The 16,563-nt window shown below is 41.3% G+C and overlaps 1 protein-coding gene across 3 annotated transcripts in view; it reads left to right on the top strand.

Moving 5' to 3' along the window:
- The window catches only part of C2CD3 (C2 domain containing 3 centriole elongation regulator), an 86,502-nt gene that overhangs the window by 26,197 nt on the left and 43,742 nt on the right, over positions 1–16,563 (top strand). For all 3 annotated transcript variants that reach the window (XM_034759200.1, XM_034759199.1, XM_034759198.1), the window contains exons 18-24: positions 474–657; positions 2,738–2,910; positions 5,194–5,317; positions 6,623–6,891; positions 8,168–8,257; positions 9,342–9,962; positions 11,305–11,631. In XM_034759200.1, coding sequence (XP_034615091.1) covers positions 474–657; positions 2,738–2,910; positions 5,194–5,317; positions 6,623–6,891; positions 8,168–8,257; positions 9,342–9,962; positions 11,305–11,631 — 1,788 coding nt within the window. The remainder of the gene's footprint in view (positions 1–473; positions 658–2,737; positions 2,911–5,193; positions 5,318–6,622; positions 6,892–8,167; positions 8,258–9,341; positions 9,963–11,304; positions 11,632–16,563) is intronic.

Genomic DNA, 16,563 nt, shown 5'->3' with positions numbered 1-16,563 from the left:
GCACTTGCTTTAACTGAAACATTATACAACGTCTTAGGACTGAATGATATATGCAGTTGAAACTGCGGTGGAATTTTAAGTATATATAATTCTTGAAGGGGGAATTGGGACAGGATACCTGGGTTAATCTCTCTTCTCTTGCTAAAAGAGCCATGGGCTAGTGCTTCTGGCAGTCAGAGGTTTAGGGTTGTTAGTGCTTTGTACCTCTGATTTCTATCTCATCCAAAAGACAGCACTTCCCACAGCACACTGCTGTGGAATTAGTTCAGTGCTACTTTTGAATCACCAGCACTACATTCTGTAGCATCCAGGTATTTCTTTGAGAGTTCCATGGGGCGAGAGTTTGGACAATGAGCTTTTAAGCAATGTCACATTAGGTTGTTTTCAGATTACAATCTGAGTGCTTGCCATCTTGTTCCTTGGATATATAAAGTTGGGATCAAACATTTAACTGGCTTTGTTTGACTTTGTAGGCGTTAGGTTAAGGCCTTTCCGCTCAGCGACTACTTTGTGCATCCCTGATCCCATTTTTAATGATGAACATCATCATTCCCTGTTGGTACCTGCTGATGTCCCAGTACAGAGGCTCCTGCTCAGTGCATTCTCTCCACAAGGATTAGCAGGAGGAGGAGGAATCCAGTTTGAAATCTGGTGCAGGTACAGAATAAAGATCCATTTCCTCACCACTCAGAAAACAGTGAGACTAGAGGAGTGACTAACAGTGAAAATCTCTTGCCAAGAGTAAATTAGTGATGTCACTATGGAGTATGCAATCTTTCAGAGGAATAAAATGCGTTTAGAGAGAGATTTTTTTTATATGATTTTTTTCCAGAAACACCGATTACCTGACTCTGACATCACTGGGAAATTGTACTTTCACTTTATAACTAGTTTAATCATCTGTGCGTTGGGTTTAAATAATCCGGGTGTCCTTAGGTTCCATTTCTTAATAAAGTGCCATGTGTGTTGTTTTATGCTGCTGTTTTACTGTTTCTTTCCACTGAGCCAATGAGTTTTAGGAAACTCTGGTGTGAATGTTTGCATATGGTGAGTTTTGTCTTCTGTGCATCTCACACACTGTATGACCCTCTACTGCTCATCAGTCTGAAGAAAATGCTTGGCTAATACATGAGCTTTGCTGCAGCAAACTCAGGCTTTTGTGAGCCAACTGAGTGTGTAATAGAGCCAAGGACCCTTCACTGCAAGCATCCTGTGGCCTTTCTCCAAGTTTCAAATCTAGAAACTGTCAAGAAGAATCTATCAGCAGATCCCCACTGTTGGCGCGATGCTCAGGCACAGAGACTGCTAGGTGCCAGACAGAATAGGTCTTTCTGTAATAAAATCAGCACCTCAAGAATATATCCAGAAGCAGATGGGAAGCCAGCACAGAAGAACAGATATAATGTCCCTGTGACAGTGTGGATTGCTAACCACGCAAACATTGTTACTTTCTCCATCAGCTGAATTTTCAGTTGACAGGACCTGGCACAAGTTTATAATAATTACCACTTCATCCAGCCTCATTCAGACACTCATACTTAGGGCCCTACCAAATTCATGGCCATGAAAAACGCATCACGGACTGTGAAATCTGGTCTTTTGTGTGCTTTTACCCTATACTATACAGATTTCACAGGGGAGACCAGCATTTCTCAAATTGGGGGTCCTGACCCAAAAGGGAGTTGCAGGGGGATCACAAGGTTATTTTCAGGGGGTCACAGTATTGCCAATCTTACTTCTGCGCTGCCTTCAGAGCTAGGCGACCAGAGAGCGGTGGCTCTTTGCTGGGCGCCCAGCCAGCAGCAGTGCAGAAGTAAGGGTAGCAATACCATACCGTGCCACCCTTACTTCTATGGTGCTGCTGGTGGTGGCTCAGCCTTCAGAGCTGGGCTCCTGACCAGCAGCTGCCACTCTCCAGCCGCCCAGCTCTGACGGCAGTGCCGCTGCCAGCAGCAGCGCAGAAGTAAGGGTAGCAGTACTACCCTAAAATAACCTTGCGCGCCCACACACACACACACACACACACACAACTCCTTTTTGGGTCAGGACCCCTACAATTACAACACCACAAAATTTCAGTTTTAAATAGCGGAAATCATGAAATTTAGGATTTTTAAAATCTTATGACTGTGAAATTGACCAAAGTGGACCGTGAATTTGGTAGGGCCCTACTCCTACTGAAAGCACAGTTAAGTGTGTGCCTGTGTGGTTACCTTTCTCCTGACTTGATCATTATTCACTAAATGGAATGCATTGGCTTTAAAACTGTAATTCATAGCTATAGAGCACAGTTAAAACTGTCTAGTCATTATTTTCAAATCTTCTTTATTGCTGGTAAACTGGTGCTCCGAGAACAAACTTCATGGTATTGTTACTGATTTTAAATCCTTTTTCATTGTCTTGCATCAGGCTCTCTTAGTAATTTACATACATTTTATTGTTTGGTCTATTTTGTGCTAGTCCATTCTCGTTTTTCTTTTAGATCCCAGTTTTTAGTTGAAATATTGATAGGTGACCTTCTGTGCCTGTCACATCAGTACAGCTGTAGAACTATCATCTCTAGAATATTCGGAGTATTCACCTTTTTGTGAAATTGCCCTTGTGTGGGTTTCTCTAAATATAGGAAAGTATCTGAAGATGTGTGAATTAAAGCTGACCAGTATTCAAGCTGGAGAGTCAGTAATCACTACAGCTTGACCCAAATGTCATGGTTGATGCGTCTGTGTGTCTTGCGCAGGTATTATTATCCTAATGTCCGAGATCAGATGGTTGCAAAAGGGACCTTGCCGTTGTCACGCCTGTGTGCCATGGTAACCATGCAACACCGCGAAGAAGTAGGGATACAGACCTTTACTCTTCCTTTAGTCCCAAGAACCGAATGCTCAGAAGAACTTCGTCCACGATCCTCAGGTAAGTGAAGACATTCTTTTCTTTTAAAAAGTGAAGTGTGTGTATCCACTACCAAGGAGAACAAGAGAAACTCACTTGATTGAAGCCTAATAATAATTCAGCATGTTGGTCCTACCAGTCCAAGATGTCAAAACTCACTGTTGGAAATCAATGACAAAACTTCCACTGACTTCAGTGGGTGTAGGGTTGGGCATATATTGTATTTACTTACTAGAAAACTGTTTGAATGAGCCAGCCCTGGGCCTATCACATCTCACTGCCACATGAGAGTCTCCAGTTTGGTCTCCACTTCTCAGACCAGAAGGGAGGAGGGAATTGAAGCAATAGGCTTAGCCTACGGAGTGGGAAGGAGTCTTTCCACCCTGCAGAGGTTCTTCCAGATGATGCAAAAGTAGCACTGAAGAGGCTTTTAGGGAAATCCTTTTAGGACTCTTCAGTCAGAACAAAGGTGGTTGTTGTGACAGGTTGCCCCCCTTAGGATGCCACCTGATGTACTGAGATACCACTGAGCCTGTCTATTATGCCAGCCTTTTTTACCTGTCTTGCTGAGCCCAGCCATTCTATTAAGCCTCCTCCAGCACACACACACACGTAGGGCCACACCAAACTGCAGAATGAAACAGACACTGAGATCAGTTCTGTGAAGACTCAGCTTAAGGGACTTGCCCCCGGCACTCAGATGTCCACCTCCCTTGGGGTGCAGATCCGAAGGTATATTATGAAATCCACCTCCTCCCTCAATGTGGAGGAAGGTATGCACAGCCTCTTATCACCCCTTTCAATTATGAATTGTACACTGAGTTATATTATAAACAAAAAATAAGTTCATTAACTACAAAAGGTGAATTTTAAGTGACTATAAGAGATAATAGAACAAAACAGATTATTGAGCAAATAAAACAAAGTATGCAAGCTAAGATCAATCTACGTAAGAAACAGGTTACACAATGTAATTTCTTACCCTAAATGTTATTTTAGGCAGGTTGCAAAGTTTCTATGGTTCAGAGTTCCAGTTATATTTCTTTTCAGACTGGACCCCTGTCTCAGTCTGGACTCCTCCCCTGCCTTCCCTTCAGGTGGCTTTAGCAGCTTTTCTTCTTTGGCAGACAGGCCATGGAGCGGAGGAGTCCCATTTGCCTTCCTCCCCACCCTTAAATAGGATTTCCATAAGGCGGGAATCCTTTGTTTCCCAAACTTGACCCCCCTCTCCTCTTAGTGGAAAGTTACAAGAAGTCCCAGATAATGTTTAGTATCAGGTGACAAGACCACCTGACCTACTAGTGTCCGTTACATCCCCGGATGCCTCCCTGGAGGGAGAGAGATCAGTATCTTCATGGTTTTGTTGTCCCTTCCTGATGGCTCATCATCTTTGATGGCCTGTCATCTGGTGGGTGTTTTCCCAATACACACCCAGTTGTGATTGTTACACAGTCCATATTCCTAACTTTAGATACAGAAATGATACAGGCATACAAATTGGATAATCACATTCAGTAAATTATAACCTTTCCAATGATACCTTACAAGACCCATCTTGCATAAAGTACATCTCAGTTATGTCATATCCATATCATAAGCATATTTCCATAAAGAATATGGAGTGCAACGTCACAGTTGTGATATGGAGTCTGAGAGGAGTAAACCGCAAGAATAAAGGAGGAGGATTCTTGGAGGGAGTGACCAAGGAAAAAACCACAGAGGCTTACTGGTATGGAGGAGTGAGCTTGCAGAACATATACTTGCATTGGCAAAAGGGAATCTGATAACTTTGAGAGTATTGTAGACGTTAAAATCTTCAGAGGATTTTATATTTTATTTTACTCCCCACCCCCCTGTTTTTAAGCAACTGTCTGATATAATCACAACATCTTGGTATCATATAAGTGAGGTATCATAATGAATTCACACAAAAGGGCAGAGTTAAGGTTGTGCAGATGCAACCTTAACTTTCATTTCATAGATTCATACATTTGAATGTCAGAAGGAGCCATTAGGATTATCTAGATGGACCTCCTGGATAACACAGGCTGTAGAATTTCACACGGTAACTCCTGTATCAAGGCAATAACTGGTGGTTGAACAAAAGTGCATCTAGACATTCAATCCTGACTTATTTTAATTCTTAACTATACAACAATAATGCTGCCTTTTCATAGATTTTTTTTTTTTTTTTTTTTTTTTGGTATGAAATTATTTGCTTACATTAATAGAATAAATCTTGGTTAACATTGGCTGTAATTTAAAAAACAACAGATGGAGGTTGTTTGTTTTTTTTAAATCCAGGCTTGCTTGATGTGAGTGTGAGGTACAGACATTCACTAAAAACAGCAGGGGGAGTAATAGCTGCTCGAGCCATTTCTATTTCTGTACAAATACACAGAGCAGCTGGTTTGCAAGCAGCAGCCAGGTAAGATCGAATTCTAAGACAAGATTTTCTCTTAACATAACTTGGGGGGGCGGGGAGGAATGTGCCATGGTGGTGGAACAAATTGTCACTCGTTAATCTTCATCTGTGGAGATCTAGATTCAAATGTTCAGTTCAGAAGTGAAGATAACTATGAAAAGAACATCAGTGGCTATTTCTGTCCACCAAACCACTGGAGAGTTAGGTGGTGGTGGTTTGCTCGTGAGAGGCCTGGGACTGAAATAACAGGCAGTGGTGTAGTTCCAGTCTGTGGTGCGAAGCTGGGCTAGGGAGGAAGCTTGTACAATACCTGCCTATAACAGATGTGGCTCTGGCCATTCCTTTCGGCCCCTCACTTTACTGAGCAGAGCTAAATTCAGCCACAATTTTTACAGTAAAAAAGACTTTGTGTTAAAGGGAAAAGAGGTTATGCCAACCTTTGTGCTTTGGACCCTCTTCTCATTGGTTCGAATTTTGCATGATAGCACATAAACAAAATGAATTAGTGAACTACACACTCCTTTTTAAAGGAATGCTACTTTAAGAGAGCTAAGTGGCTTGAAGGTTCGTCTCAGCAGGCAAGTTTAGTGCATTATAGAAGGAAGGGTTAAAACAGAGTAGTCAGCTCTTTAAGGACAGGAGTGGTTCCCAGCACTCCTGAGCGATGTCCTTTGGCCTATTCTCTGAGCGCATTGATGGGCTCCTCAATCAGGCCCTGATTCAAAGCCAGTGGACAGACTCCCTTTGACTTCAGTGAGCTTTGGATCAGCTAATCAAAGTCTTCAAGGAGTTTTGGTCTTGCTCTTTGCTTCCTTCTGTAGCAGCTGCTCTGAGGAGTGTTCCTGCTGCCTCCTTTATGAAAGGAGATATTCTGGTAGCCCTCGTGGACCTGATTTTCAGAGGTGCTGAGCACCTATCGTTCCAGCTGTAGTCACTGGTGCGAGCAGTGGTAGGGGGACTAGTATAGACAGGCCACAGCAGTTTTGGCCACCATTTCATTACTGATCATAGTAGGCCTAGATAAAAAAGAGCTGAAAATTGTCAGCAGCCGGTCTACACTAGAATTCCTGCCTTTACTAGCCATGATGGAGCTGCTGCAGTGCTAGATCAAGGATGGGAGATTCCCAAAAAGTCTCTGTGTAAACAAGACCTGAGAGCACAGCTTGAATCCACTGTTTTGTTCTCATCGTTGTGCAGCTAGGGGTTAAAAACCCCTTCATTTTGGTGGCATACGTATGTACTTCTAACTAGATTACTTGTAAGCACACCTGGTGTGTCTCCCTATCTTTTTTTCCTTATTATATGAAGAGCTGTGGCAGAAAAGAACCCTTCACTTCAATCCAGTGCAGAAGTGGGAGTTAATGCCTATGTTTCTATGCACCTCTCCTTCCTACCTGAGGGAGAGAAGCGCACCACCCGAGCTGTGGCTCGAACTTTCTGCCCGGAGTTTGATCACCACACTGAGTTCCCATGTAACCTCGTCATCCAGAGAAGCAGCGGAGAAGCATGTTGTCTGGGGGAGCTCTTGCAGTCTGCACAGATAGTCTTCTGCATCTACCACCAGAGCATCAAGTCAGGTAAACAAAAATGGGTAGGAATCCTAGGGGGCTATTGCTAATGGTGTTATTGACATTAGCTTCTCAGGTATAGGAGACACAGTGAATATTCAGTATAACTGAAATTTAGGTAAATGTAATTATTCCAGTTATACTTCGGCCAAACCCTTGGGGCTACAGCTAATATTTCAAGGGGATTTTCAGCGACTACAAGTGATCAGGATGTCAATTTTACATCTCATCCAAAAGAAGGCAATACAACAGTGATGCTGTTCTGCACTTACATAGCACCTTTCATATGAGGATTTCAGGACACATTACAAAGGCATGTTAGCCTTATTACTCCCATTTTATAGATGAAGAAACCAGAGAAGGAAATTAAGTGACTTGCTTAAAGTCCCGCAACAATATTACCTCACCCACCTTGTCTCTCTAATATCCTGGGACCAGCACAGCTACAACAACACCGCATTCCTCCTGAAACATGAGTATTATTTCCTGCAGCCCCCTGGGTTTCCCCTGGAGATTTCCCACTGAACTAATGACATTGCCTGACCTTGCTTAGATTGAAATGTGATGAGATCACAGCCTGAAATGGTAACTTTTTGTAGAGAAGGTTACAGATTATTTCTAAAAGAGGAGGATAGGTTTCAAAAGCAGTATTAAGTATAATTGTTTACATCATCTTTAAATGGATTAATTGATTTCCCTCCAGCTGCATTAAGGCACCAGTATCTTAAAAATAGTATGCAATTTTATGATGGCAACTTTTTCTGTTGTCTCAATATAGTGGCAACATCGTCAAGCTTTTTATAGCATTATGTTGTAGAATATTCTAATACAATTTAATTAAAGATATATCAGCCTTCAGTGATAGGAAAAAAAACATTAACTCTTGGCATGAGTTAGCTACTCAGTTACTCTGTAGACAGTACTGTAGCTCTTTGATGCTTATTTTAGAGCCTGTTGGTAGTGGAAGTGCTCCCTAGAACGCTCCCAGAACGCAACAGTGCTGGAGCACACATCCTATAAGTAGAGTGCACTGCCTGTGCATTTCCAACGACTGTGTGGTTATTTACTCCACTGTTTTTCATTCTGAATTTGGCCAATATGCGTTGTGCCTCCTTGGTGGACTTTCACATTTCTTTTTTTCATGGAGGGAAGTATATGCCAATATTATGACCCTAGATCTCTACTAACAAAATGATATAGCTCTCATTAGGAGACCAATACTTGTGCATGTTTTAAATCAATCCCAGCTTGATGTGTCTGGATATCTTTGATTTTGATTCTACAGCCAGTGGTTTAATGAAAACTCAAACATCAGGAGACTACCTGCTGGGAACTGTCAGGGTGCCAACCAAAGACCTGTTGATCAAAAGATCAGGTAAAGTGGAAATGCCATACTACTGACATTATCCATATAAACAGTACTTCGGTAGTAACATACTGTATTGCTTATGTGGGTTACGTGTTTTGCTTCCTATTTTCTGAAGCCAAAGTTCTCTCATAAGCATTAGGGTTTTTTTTTTATTAAAGATTCCTTATTAAAATCACATTTAACTTAAGTTCATTGGAGATCATCTGTTGGGGTATGCTATGATCTGCTAGGTAGCCCATGTGAAAAAGAGAGATGTTGGGAATAGTTATTATATTAAACTATGAATACATGTTGCACAGCTCTTTGTGCACGTCTGATGAGAGAGGAGCCAATCAGTCCTTATTATCTAGAAGTATGTGCAGGACATAAGAAGAAAATGGAAAAATACACACCCACAGTGAACTGACCCAGGGATTATTAATTGCCTGAATTTTTTTTGGTGCAAATGCTATGTATTAACCACTCTCGGGATTGAAAGCTACACTGGGCTGAAATCCAGAACTTGCAATATTCAGTCAGGGATGTGTGATATGTAACAGCTATAAACAAATGCTCATACAATGAGAAAACAAAAGGTTGGATTCCCAGATTTCCATAGTGTAAAATAACCACTTCTTGCACTGACAGGTTACAAACTATCAGGCCTTGAAATCAGGACATTCTGATTATAATCTTGTTTATTTCCACTTCAGTCTGAATATGATTTTAGCAACCACTTTCTCAAACCTTAGAGTTTAAAAAACAATTGGCTTGTATATACCATCTGGAAGGTAGGAATCCCAGCTTTATTAACTAGAGCTTCATGGGATATTCACTTGTAAAACCATATCATCAATTAAGTGGAAAATTAAAGTAAAATGGTAATCAGGATCATGTGATTTTTATTTATTTTTTATTTTTTAAGGCCAGATAATTTTTAACCTTGGCAAGTGGCAAATACTTAGATGAACCAAACGCTTTCAAAAGGAACAAACGTTTCCAAGTACTGGTCCTGGAACAATGATCAGGGAGGGAAAAAATCCCTTTTCTTACTTGCATTTCTCAAAAATGTAGTAATTGAGTCTGATTCCTCTCTGTTGTTCTGTTGAAGGTATTACAGGATGGTACTCAGTAACCCTCCCGGAGGATTTGGTGCCTTCTCATTGCACAAACATCATGGAAACCATAGCGGGAGGGCTGGAGCTTTCTATTACTTTTGCTCATCATGGTGACCGAGAACGAGTTGTGGAGGCTGCTAAGCTTTTAGGCTGGAATCATGAGGAAAACCATGAAGATAGTATGGATGACGATGACGAATGGCATCTGAGCAAAACTCCCGCAACTGTGGCGATTTCTACCCCCAGAGTGTGGTTACCAGTGCATTGCATGCTACTTGCAGGCCAAACTCGCATAAATAAAAGCACTTACTGCTATCTCCGATATAAATTGTATGATCAAGAAGCCATTTGGACTTCACTTCAGAGGCCAAAATTAACTGAAGATGAAAAACACATTACGGTGATGTTTAAGAAAACAAAAGAGATGGCACTGACAAGGAGCCAAGCACTGTTGTGGTACTTCAGAGAGGAGAAGCTAGAAATCCAAGTGTGGCGGGCCTATGGGAAAGAAAACAACGTTGAAAGACCACTTGATACAGATCGCCTTATTGGCTCTGCGTTTGTGGACCTTGCAGCACTTGCACAGAGGTCAAGGAGAACACTCACAGTTAGTGGTCAGTTTATAAAGAACATTCTTACACTTCCTGCCTTCTTTTATTCCATTTCCTTATGTACTTTTTAGCTGGTTTAACCTCATCCATATGTCGTTGTCTGAAGCAAACCAGTTGCAGCCTTGTTTTGTCCTTTCTATGTTGTTGGCTCATTTTGTTTTCTTGAAAAGATGAGCAAGGTAAAAACACTTGCTTCAGAGTTCAAAGCTTAGTGAGTTATGCTGGTGAAGAATTTGGTAATGGTGATCAAAAAATGGGTGAAGAATTAGTGTCAGTGAATTGAGGAAGGATTCCTCATCAGCATTAATACTAGTTCAGTGATTCAGATTCTAATCAGGCACAATAGCACAGCAAAGGAGCCACTGGTTAGAGTTAACACAAGAAACCTGCATTGTCTGCTAGTAGTTAAAGTAAAGGACTAGAAAATTGGAAAAACCCTTGGACTTTTTTATTCTGTTCTGGTTCTGTATTTCATACATCACTGTGATATCAATTCCATGCCACCCGCCAACTTGCAGTCTGATCTTCTAGACCAATGGTTCTCAATCAGAGGTCCAGGGCCCCCTGTGGGGGACGCGAGCAGGTTTCAGGGGGTCCTCCAAGCAGGGCCAGCATTAGTCTCACTAGGTCCCAGGGCAGAAAGCCAAAGCCCCACGGCATGCAGCTGAAGCCTGGGGCCCTGAGCCCCACCACCCGGGGCTGAAGCCAAAGCCTGAGCGATTTAGATTTGTGGGGGCCCCTGAGGCATGGGGTCCCAGGCAGTTTCCTAGCTTGCTATCCCCTAGCATCGGCCCTGGCTTTTATATGCAGAAAACCAGATGTTGTGGCACAGGTGGGCTGTGGAGTTTTTATATCGGGGGCGGGGAGGGGAAGCTCAGAAAGAAAAAGGTTGAAAACCCCTGTTCTAGACCAGTCAGTTGACCCTCGTTTGGCCAGGCTCAAACCTGGTGGGGTTAAAACTAGAAACTGCAGGTAAAAAACCCTCAAAACAAAAACTATTCACAGGCTGCATCTGAATTTTGTTTCCTGGATACAGTCACAAAATCATGCCAAAGGCAGTGTTTCCAATTCACATATGAAGTTGAGAAAAAAGTGCTGTATATCTTAATTTCAGCTGTCCGTGGGAAAATAAAGAATTAACTCTCCTGGGGTTCCCCATTACTTTTTCCCCTTACGGACTGATGTTACTAACAACTCCTGAGGGATCTGTTTGTGTAGATATGACATTACCAAATTTGAGATCCACCCCACTGATCTGAGAACAGACTTTAGTCTTCATGAAATATAACCGCTCTTTCCAAGATACTAAATTTTGTCTTGTTTGTTTGTAAATACCCTGTTACAGGTATCTATCCAGTGTTCAGGCGCAATGCTTCAAACCTGTCAGGAGCTGCTGTACGAGTTCACATTACACTTGCTTCCATTCATACTCATATTACTTCTGCTCATGGGTTTGACTGTCCTGAAGATGTCAGTAACAGTGAAGATGAAGGCGCAGAAAAGGTTCCTGACACAGGCCAGCAAGTCTTGAAAAGCCACAATCACAAACTGAATTCCCCAAGCTCAGAAATCCCTGTTGTGAAACCATCTGAGGAGACTAACACAAAGGATCTGGAAAACACATTTGCTGTCACTCTCCTTGTGGAAAGAGCAATGCACTTAAGTTTAAAAGGTAAAAGAAATCTTCTTGCAAAATATGTTCTTTTAAAAGATATTGTCAGATATTTTACAGCAGTTTAATAAAAACAATGCCCAAGAGATTTTACAAAACTTAATATTAACAGGAATATTTTCATTATGTTTTGAATTTCAATCAGAACAATTTTTGTTTGGATTTAAATATTCACCTGCAGAGCTGTAGCCCCATACCACGACATCATGTTAGTTCATGAGCATCGGAAAGTGAACCTGCCCATTCTGTTTCTAATCTCCATGCAAAATGAACAAGGGCAAAATGTAAACAAGCAGGGTAATGTTAAAAAATAGATCTATTGAGATGACCACTGAATTCTGGAGTCAGAGGCTCATCCAAATAGCAGCCTATTTGTCCATCCTTAATTCCAGTCAGTGTTGATAGAACTTTCAGATTCTTTCAGATTTACAATTTTCAGCTTATTGTAAATTTGTGGAACTAAACTAGTGACACAAAACTAGGAATCTGGGAATTGCCAGAATCTATGGTGATAAGGGGTGATATAAAAATCTATAAAGATTAGAATGAACTCACTATAACCTTGAGCAAGTCATTTTGTCTCAGTTTTCCACTTTGTTAAATAAGAATGATATTCAGATGCCCAGTTACCATGATGATGAGCACCAATAATTGCTTTTTTAATATATCTTCCAATCTGTTAATTCTGAACATATTTTAAAATATTCCATTTTAGTGAGATTATATTTAGCACTTAGTGTGCTCCTAAAGTGACACACTTGCTAGCTTTTTAATTTTTTTAAACTGTCTGCTATTCCCGCCACCTGCAGTTAGTACTAAATGAAGGTCTTTTTATTGGAAAAAGAAGTGAATCAATCCCTTGAGATTTCCACATACATCCCAGTGCACCCTCACTCCTCCACATCTTTGTGTGTGTGTGTGTGTGTGTGTGTGTGTGTGTGTGTGTGTGTGTGTGTGTGTGTGTGTGTGTCACTTAGCACAGTGGGCCCTTAATCCTGATAGGAGCCTCTAGGGTCTAGGCAATACCTGAATGCAAACAATAAATATTAATAAGAAAAGCAATACTGCCAGGAAGGACTGTGCAGGAAGGCCCAGATTAGCTAATGCTTTGAAGTTTTTCCTAGAAATGTGAAATCTATTGTTTAACAATGTAGCTGAATTAATTTAAATGATTGCCCACCGGAGTTTACTGGCATGAGGTATTGCAAAAGCAAGAATAAAATGGTCATTGACAAACCGTGCTTTAAGCACAAGTGCTGCTGGTACACTCTGAGTCCAAGTTGTTTTTTTTAAATGAACAATGATTCTAAAATCTTCTGAAGGTCGCAGTCTCTGAGTGTGTTCAGGAACTTGATGCAATACTATTTGCTACTAAAAGGATTTTGGAACACAATAAACAAGGTTTCTTTTGTGTCAGTTTTAAGATGGAATTGTTTGTGAATACCGAGAGAGGTGCTCGCAAACAGAAAAGAATTGGAGAAACTATTTTATGCCTGTTTCAGCAAGAATATTTATCTTAATAAAGAAAAGTTCATTGTGATACTATAGATAACACGGATAGAATGAATGTTACTGTCTATTACATTAAGGATGATCTTTTTTTCAGGAACTTTAATGGAACATTGTCAACTTAATAGCTAGTCAGTTTCAAAAAATTAGCAAAACTTAGCTGCAGGTACTAAACCTGTCTCTGAGCCTCCTACCAATTTTTGGTTTTACAATCACATTTTCCCATTTTAATTAAAAATGGGGGGAAACAGTTAAACTGACTATACATAAAGTGCTACTTTCAAAGTAAACTGAAAAAAATATTTTTTTTTCTCTAACATCATTTTAGTTACAATAATATTGGGTGTCACTTGTAACAATAATAGAAGAAAACAGATGGAGGTGTGATTTTTTTTTTTTTTAAGTTGCTGATGTCACTTTAGTGTGCCATTACTAGCTTCCTAATGTCAATTTCTCCCATGCTTCTACTCAGTTCTTCTGATATTTCCAAGGAATAGACATTTACAGTAATTTCAAGTATCAGAGGGGTAGCCATGTTAGTCTGGATCTGTAAAAAGCAACAGAGGGTCCTGTGGCACCTTTAAAACTAACAGATGTGTCTGACGAAGTGGGCATTCACCCATGAAAGCTTATGCTCCAATACATCTGTTAGTCTTAAAGGTGCCACAGGACCCTCTGTTGCTTAGTGTAATTTCAGTTATCCCGATTCTCTTTATCCAGAAATCCTATTTATCTTACTTAGTTATGGGCGAAAGGGTTGGATCACTTGATTACCTGTTCTGTTCATTACCTCTGAAGCACGTGGCATTGGCCACTGTCAGAAGACATGATAGTGGGCTAGATGGACCTTTGGTCTGACCCAGTATGGCTGTTCTTATCTGAATCACCCCTGTAGCCCTATGTTAATTACCTGTTGATTAACATTATAGTGGTGGGAACTATGATTTGTGAGGATTTCTGGAGATAAGGATGAGGAAAGTAAGAAAGGGGGGGGAAATGAGAGAATAATGTAGGGTGGGTGATGGAGAGAGAAAACAAGGAAGAAATAAACAGCTGAAGGGGTTACAGTGAAGACTGAAAGGAGAAGGGTTCAGGGAAAGGATGGATGGGAGATGAGAGAAGATAAAGGAAAGAGAATGGGCCAGGAGGGAGGGAAATGAATGGAGGCAGAGAGGAGGTTGGTGGAGAGGAAAGGGGAAGGAAAGGAGGGAGGTGGGAGTAGTTGCAGGAGACAGGATCCTCCTTACTGCTGCTTGAGCTCTTCCTGGCAGTGACAGCCCCTAGCGAAAAGCAAAATAGGACTTGAAAAACAGTAGCTTTGCCATAGACTGCCAAGGCTGATTGCACATTTTACTTAGCTCTGCCCCTACATGTGAAGAGACAGCTGGCTACTCATCTATTACAGACAGGTTTGCCAGCTTATCTAAGCGTATGTGTATTATCCACAGGCAATATCTGAGCTGCCCCATCCACAATCCTGCCCAGGATAGCAAAATTTGTGGTGCCCATTTAAGTTTTAAGCTCTTTGTACGTTTGTAAGAAAAGCAGACTGAACTCTGAAATGCTTCTTGTGTGTGGAGGAAGAAATTCCATTCCCGGATAGAATTCACAGGCAGGAATCTTCCGGCAAGCAGGATTACAGATGGTTTATGTGGCTGTTCACACAAAGTGTGAAACTGCCATTTTGGTAGATGCAGCAGCATTCTCCTACATTAAAGTGATTTAAAATCAGGGGCATAGTGCAGTAGCTGCTTACCTTGTTGTTACCATGATAGTCAGTGGATCCTAATGAGATGCTTCTCACACTGCCTTCTTCCTGATCCTTCATTGGAAATCCTGTGGCAGGGGGTTCAGTTCAGTTCACTGGAAGAAAAGTTGAATATATTTTTCCTGCTGAACTTGCCAGGAGCCCAAGTGCTGCATCTAATTTGTGTAAAATGCAGCAGGCTGCTTAAACCACCCTTATTTTTTGATATGGAGTGCAGCCCACGGAGACACTCTGATAGCATACTAGGACATGTCCCTGTTATGGGCTCTGCCATCTATGGAAAGATGTTAGAATCCTAGAATCTCAGGGTTGGAAGGGATCTCAGGAGGTCATCTAGTCCAACCCCCTGCTCAAAGCAGGACCAATCCCCAATTAAATCATCCCAGCCAGGGCTTTGTCAAGCCTGACCTTAAAAACCTCTAAAAACCTCTAAGGAAGGAAAATGTTGGCTTCTAGTGTTGACGTGGAACTCATTTCTAAAGTCTATTAATATGTGAATGCCCTGAAAATGAGCCCTCTGATAAATACTACGTCCAGGTCATCTCCAGGAAAAAAAGCACAATTTTGTTTGCTGTTGTCACAGCAAATTGTAGGAATTTCTTAAATAGCGATCTGTGTGCAAGAAGGGAACAAATTATCTACAAAGGCATTGACTGAGTTTAGGAAGCACCAGAGGGACATGGGGAGACAAAATTGCCAAAGACAAAAGAAATCTCACTATTGATGGGGAGAACAAAATATTAATTTGGACCTGTCTGATGTTCAGTGCTCTGTATGATCTCAGACAATACCCTGGTTTAAATTATGAGTTTGGCCACTCCCTTATTGGGCAGAAGGGTCTTACAATAGTACAAAGGCAGCATGCTCGGTCCCCTGAAGGCAGAGAGGAGGAAGTGATCAATAGCAACCTCTCTGGCTGATAGAGGAGTGGTATTTTTGGTTCCAAAGAGAGTCCTTTCCACCCCACCTCCTTGACTAAAGCCTCACCTACTAGCAAATTGTGTAGCTGTAATTCATCACTGGAACAGCTCCACTGGCAATTAGACAGCACAGTGGTAAAAATACCAAAATTCTCTTTCTACTATAGCTTCTACCACGGTTAGAACTGCAGCATAGTGAATTATAGCTGCAAAGCTTGCTAGTGTTCACACCACTGAAGAAGAAGAGTTGCAAAGGAGAGAGAAAATTGAGGGGTGGGAATTCTCTGTTGAAGGACCCTCCCAAAGGGCACAAATCAGGCCAGACTCTTAGCATCTCATTTTTCCAATATAATTCAGTGCAGATGACCAGAGAATATATCGCCCCCAATGCTTTCCTAGGTACTTTATATTCCATGTCTTCTAGTTTTTGGAAAGTGTCCAGATTCCTGGATATGACCTTGTGTTACTGTGAATGCACATTGTTTGCCTGAGGAGCCAAACTAGGTCAAACCAATTAACTGATTACTTTATCTTGTTTCTCACAAGACTTCTCCCAGGTTTTTAGAAAACAAAAAATTGGGGGGAAGTGTTTGTGTTTCCCGTCCTGAACTGTTTTTATGCAATTCATAATAATCTGCTTGTAACAAAAGCCTTGCAAAGCTTTCACCTCTACATTGCAAAATGTATGGCGTCTGTGGTAGCTCAGCTTTATGTTGTTAAGCTCCTGTCTGCACT

The sequence above is a fragment of the Trachemys scripta genome, chromosome 1, assembly GCF_013100865.1.
Source record: "Trachemys scripta elegans isolate TJP31775 chromosome 1, CAS_Tse_1.0, whole genome shotgun sequence".
NCBI classification, from domain to species: domain Eukaryota; kingdom Metazoa; phylum Chordata; order Testudines; family Emydidae; genus Trachemys; species Trachemys scripta.
This window is presented reverse-complemented; position numbering and strand designations above follow the sequence as displayed.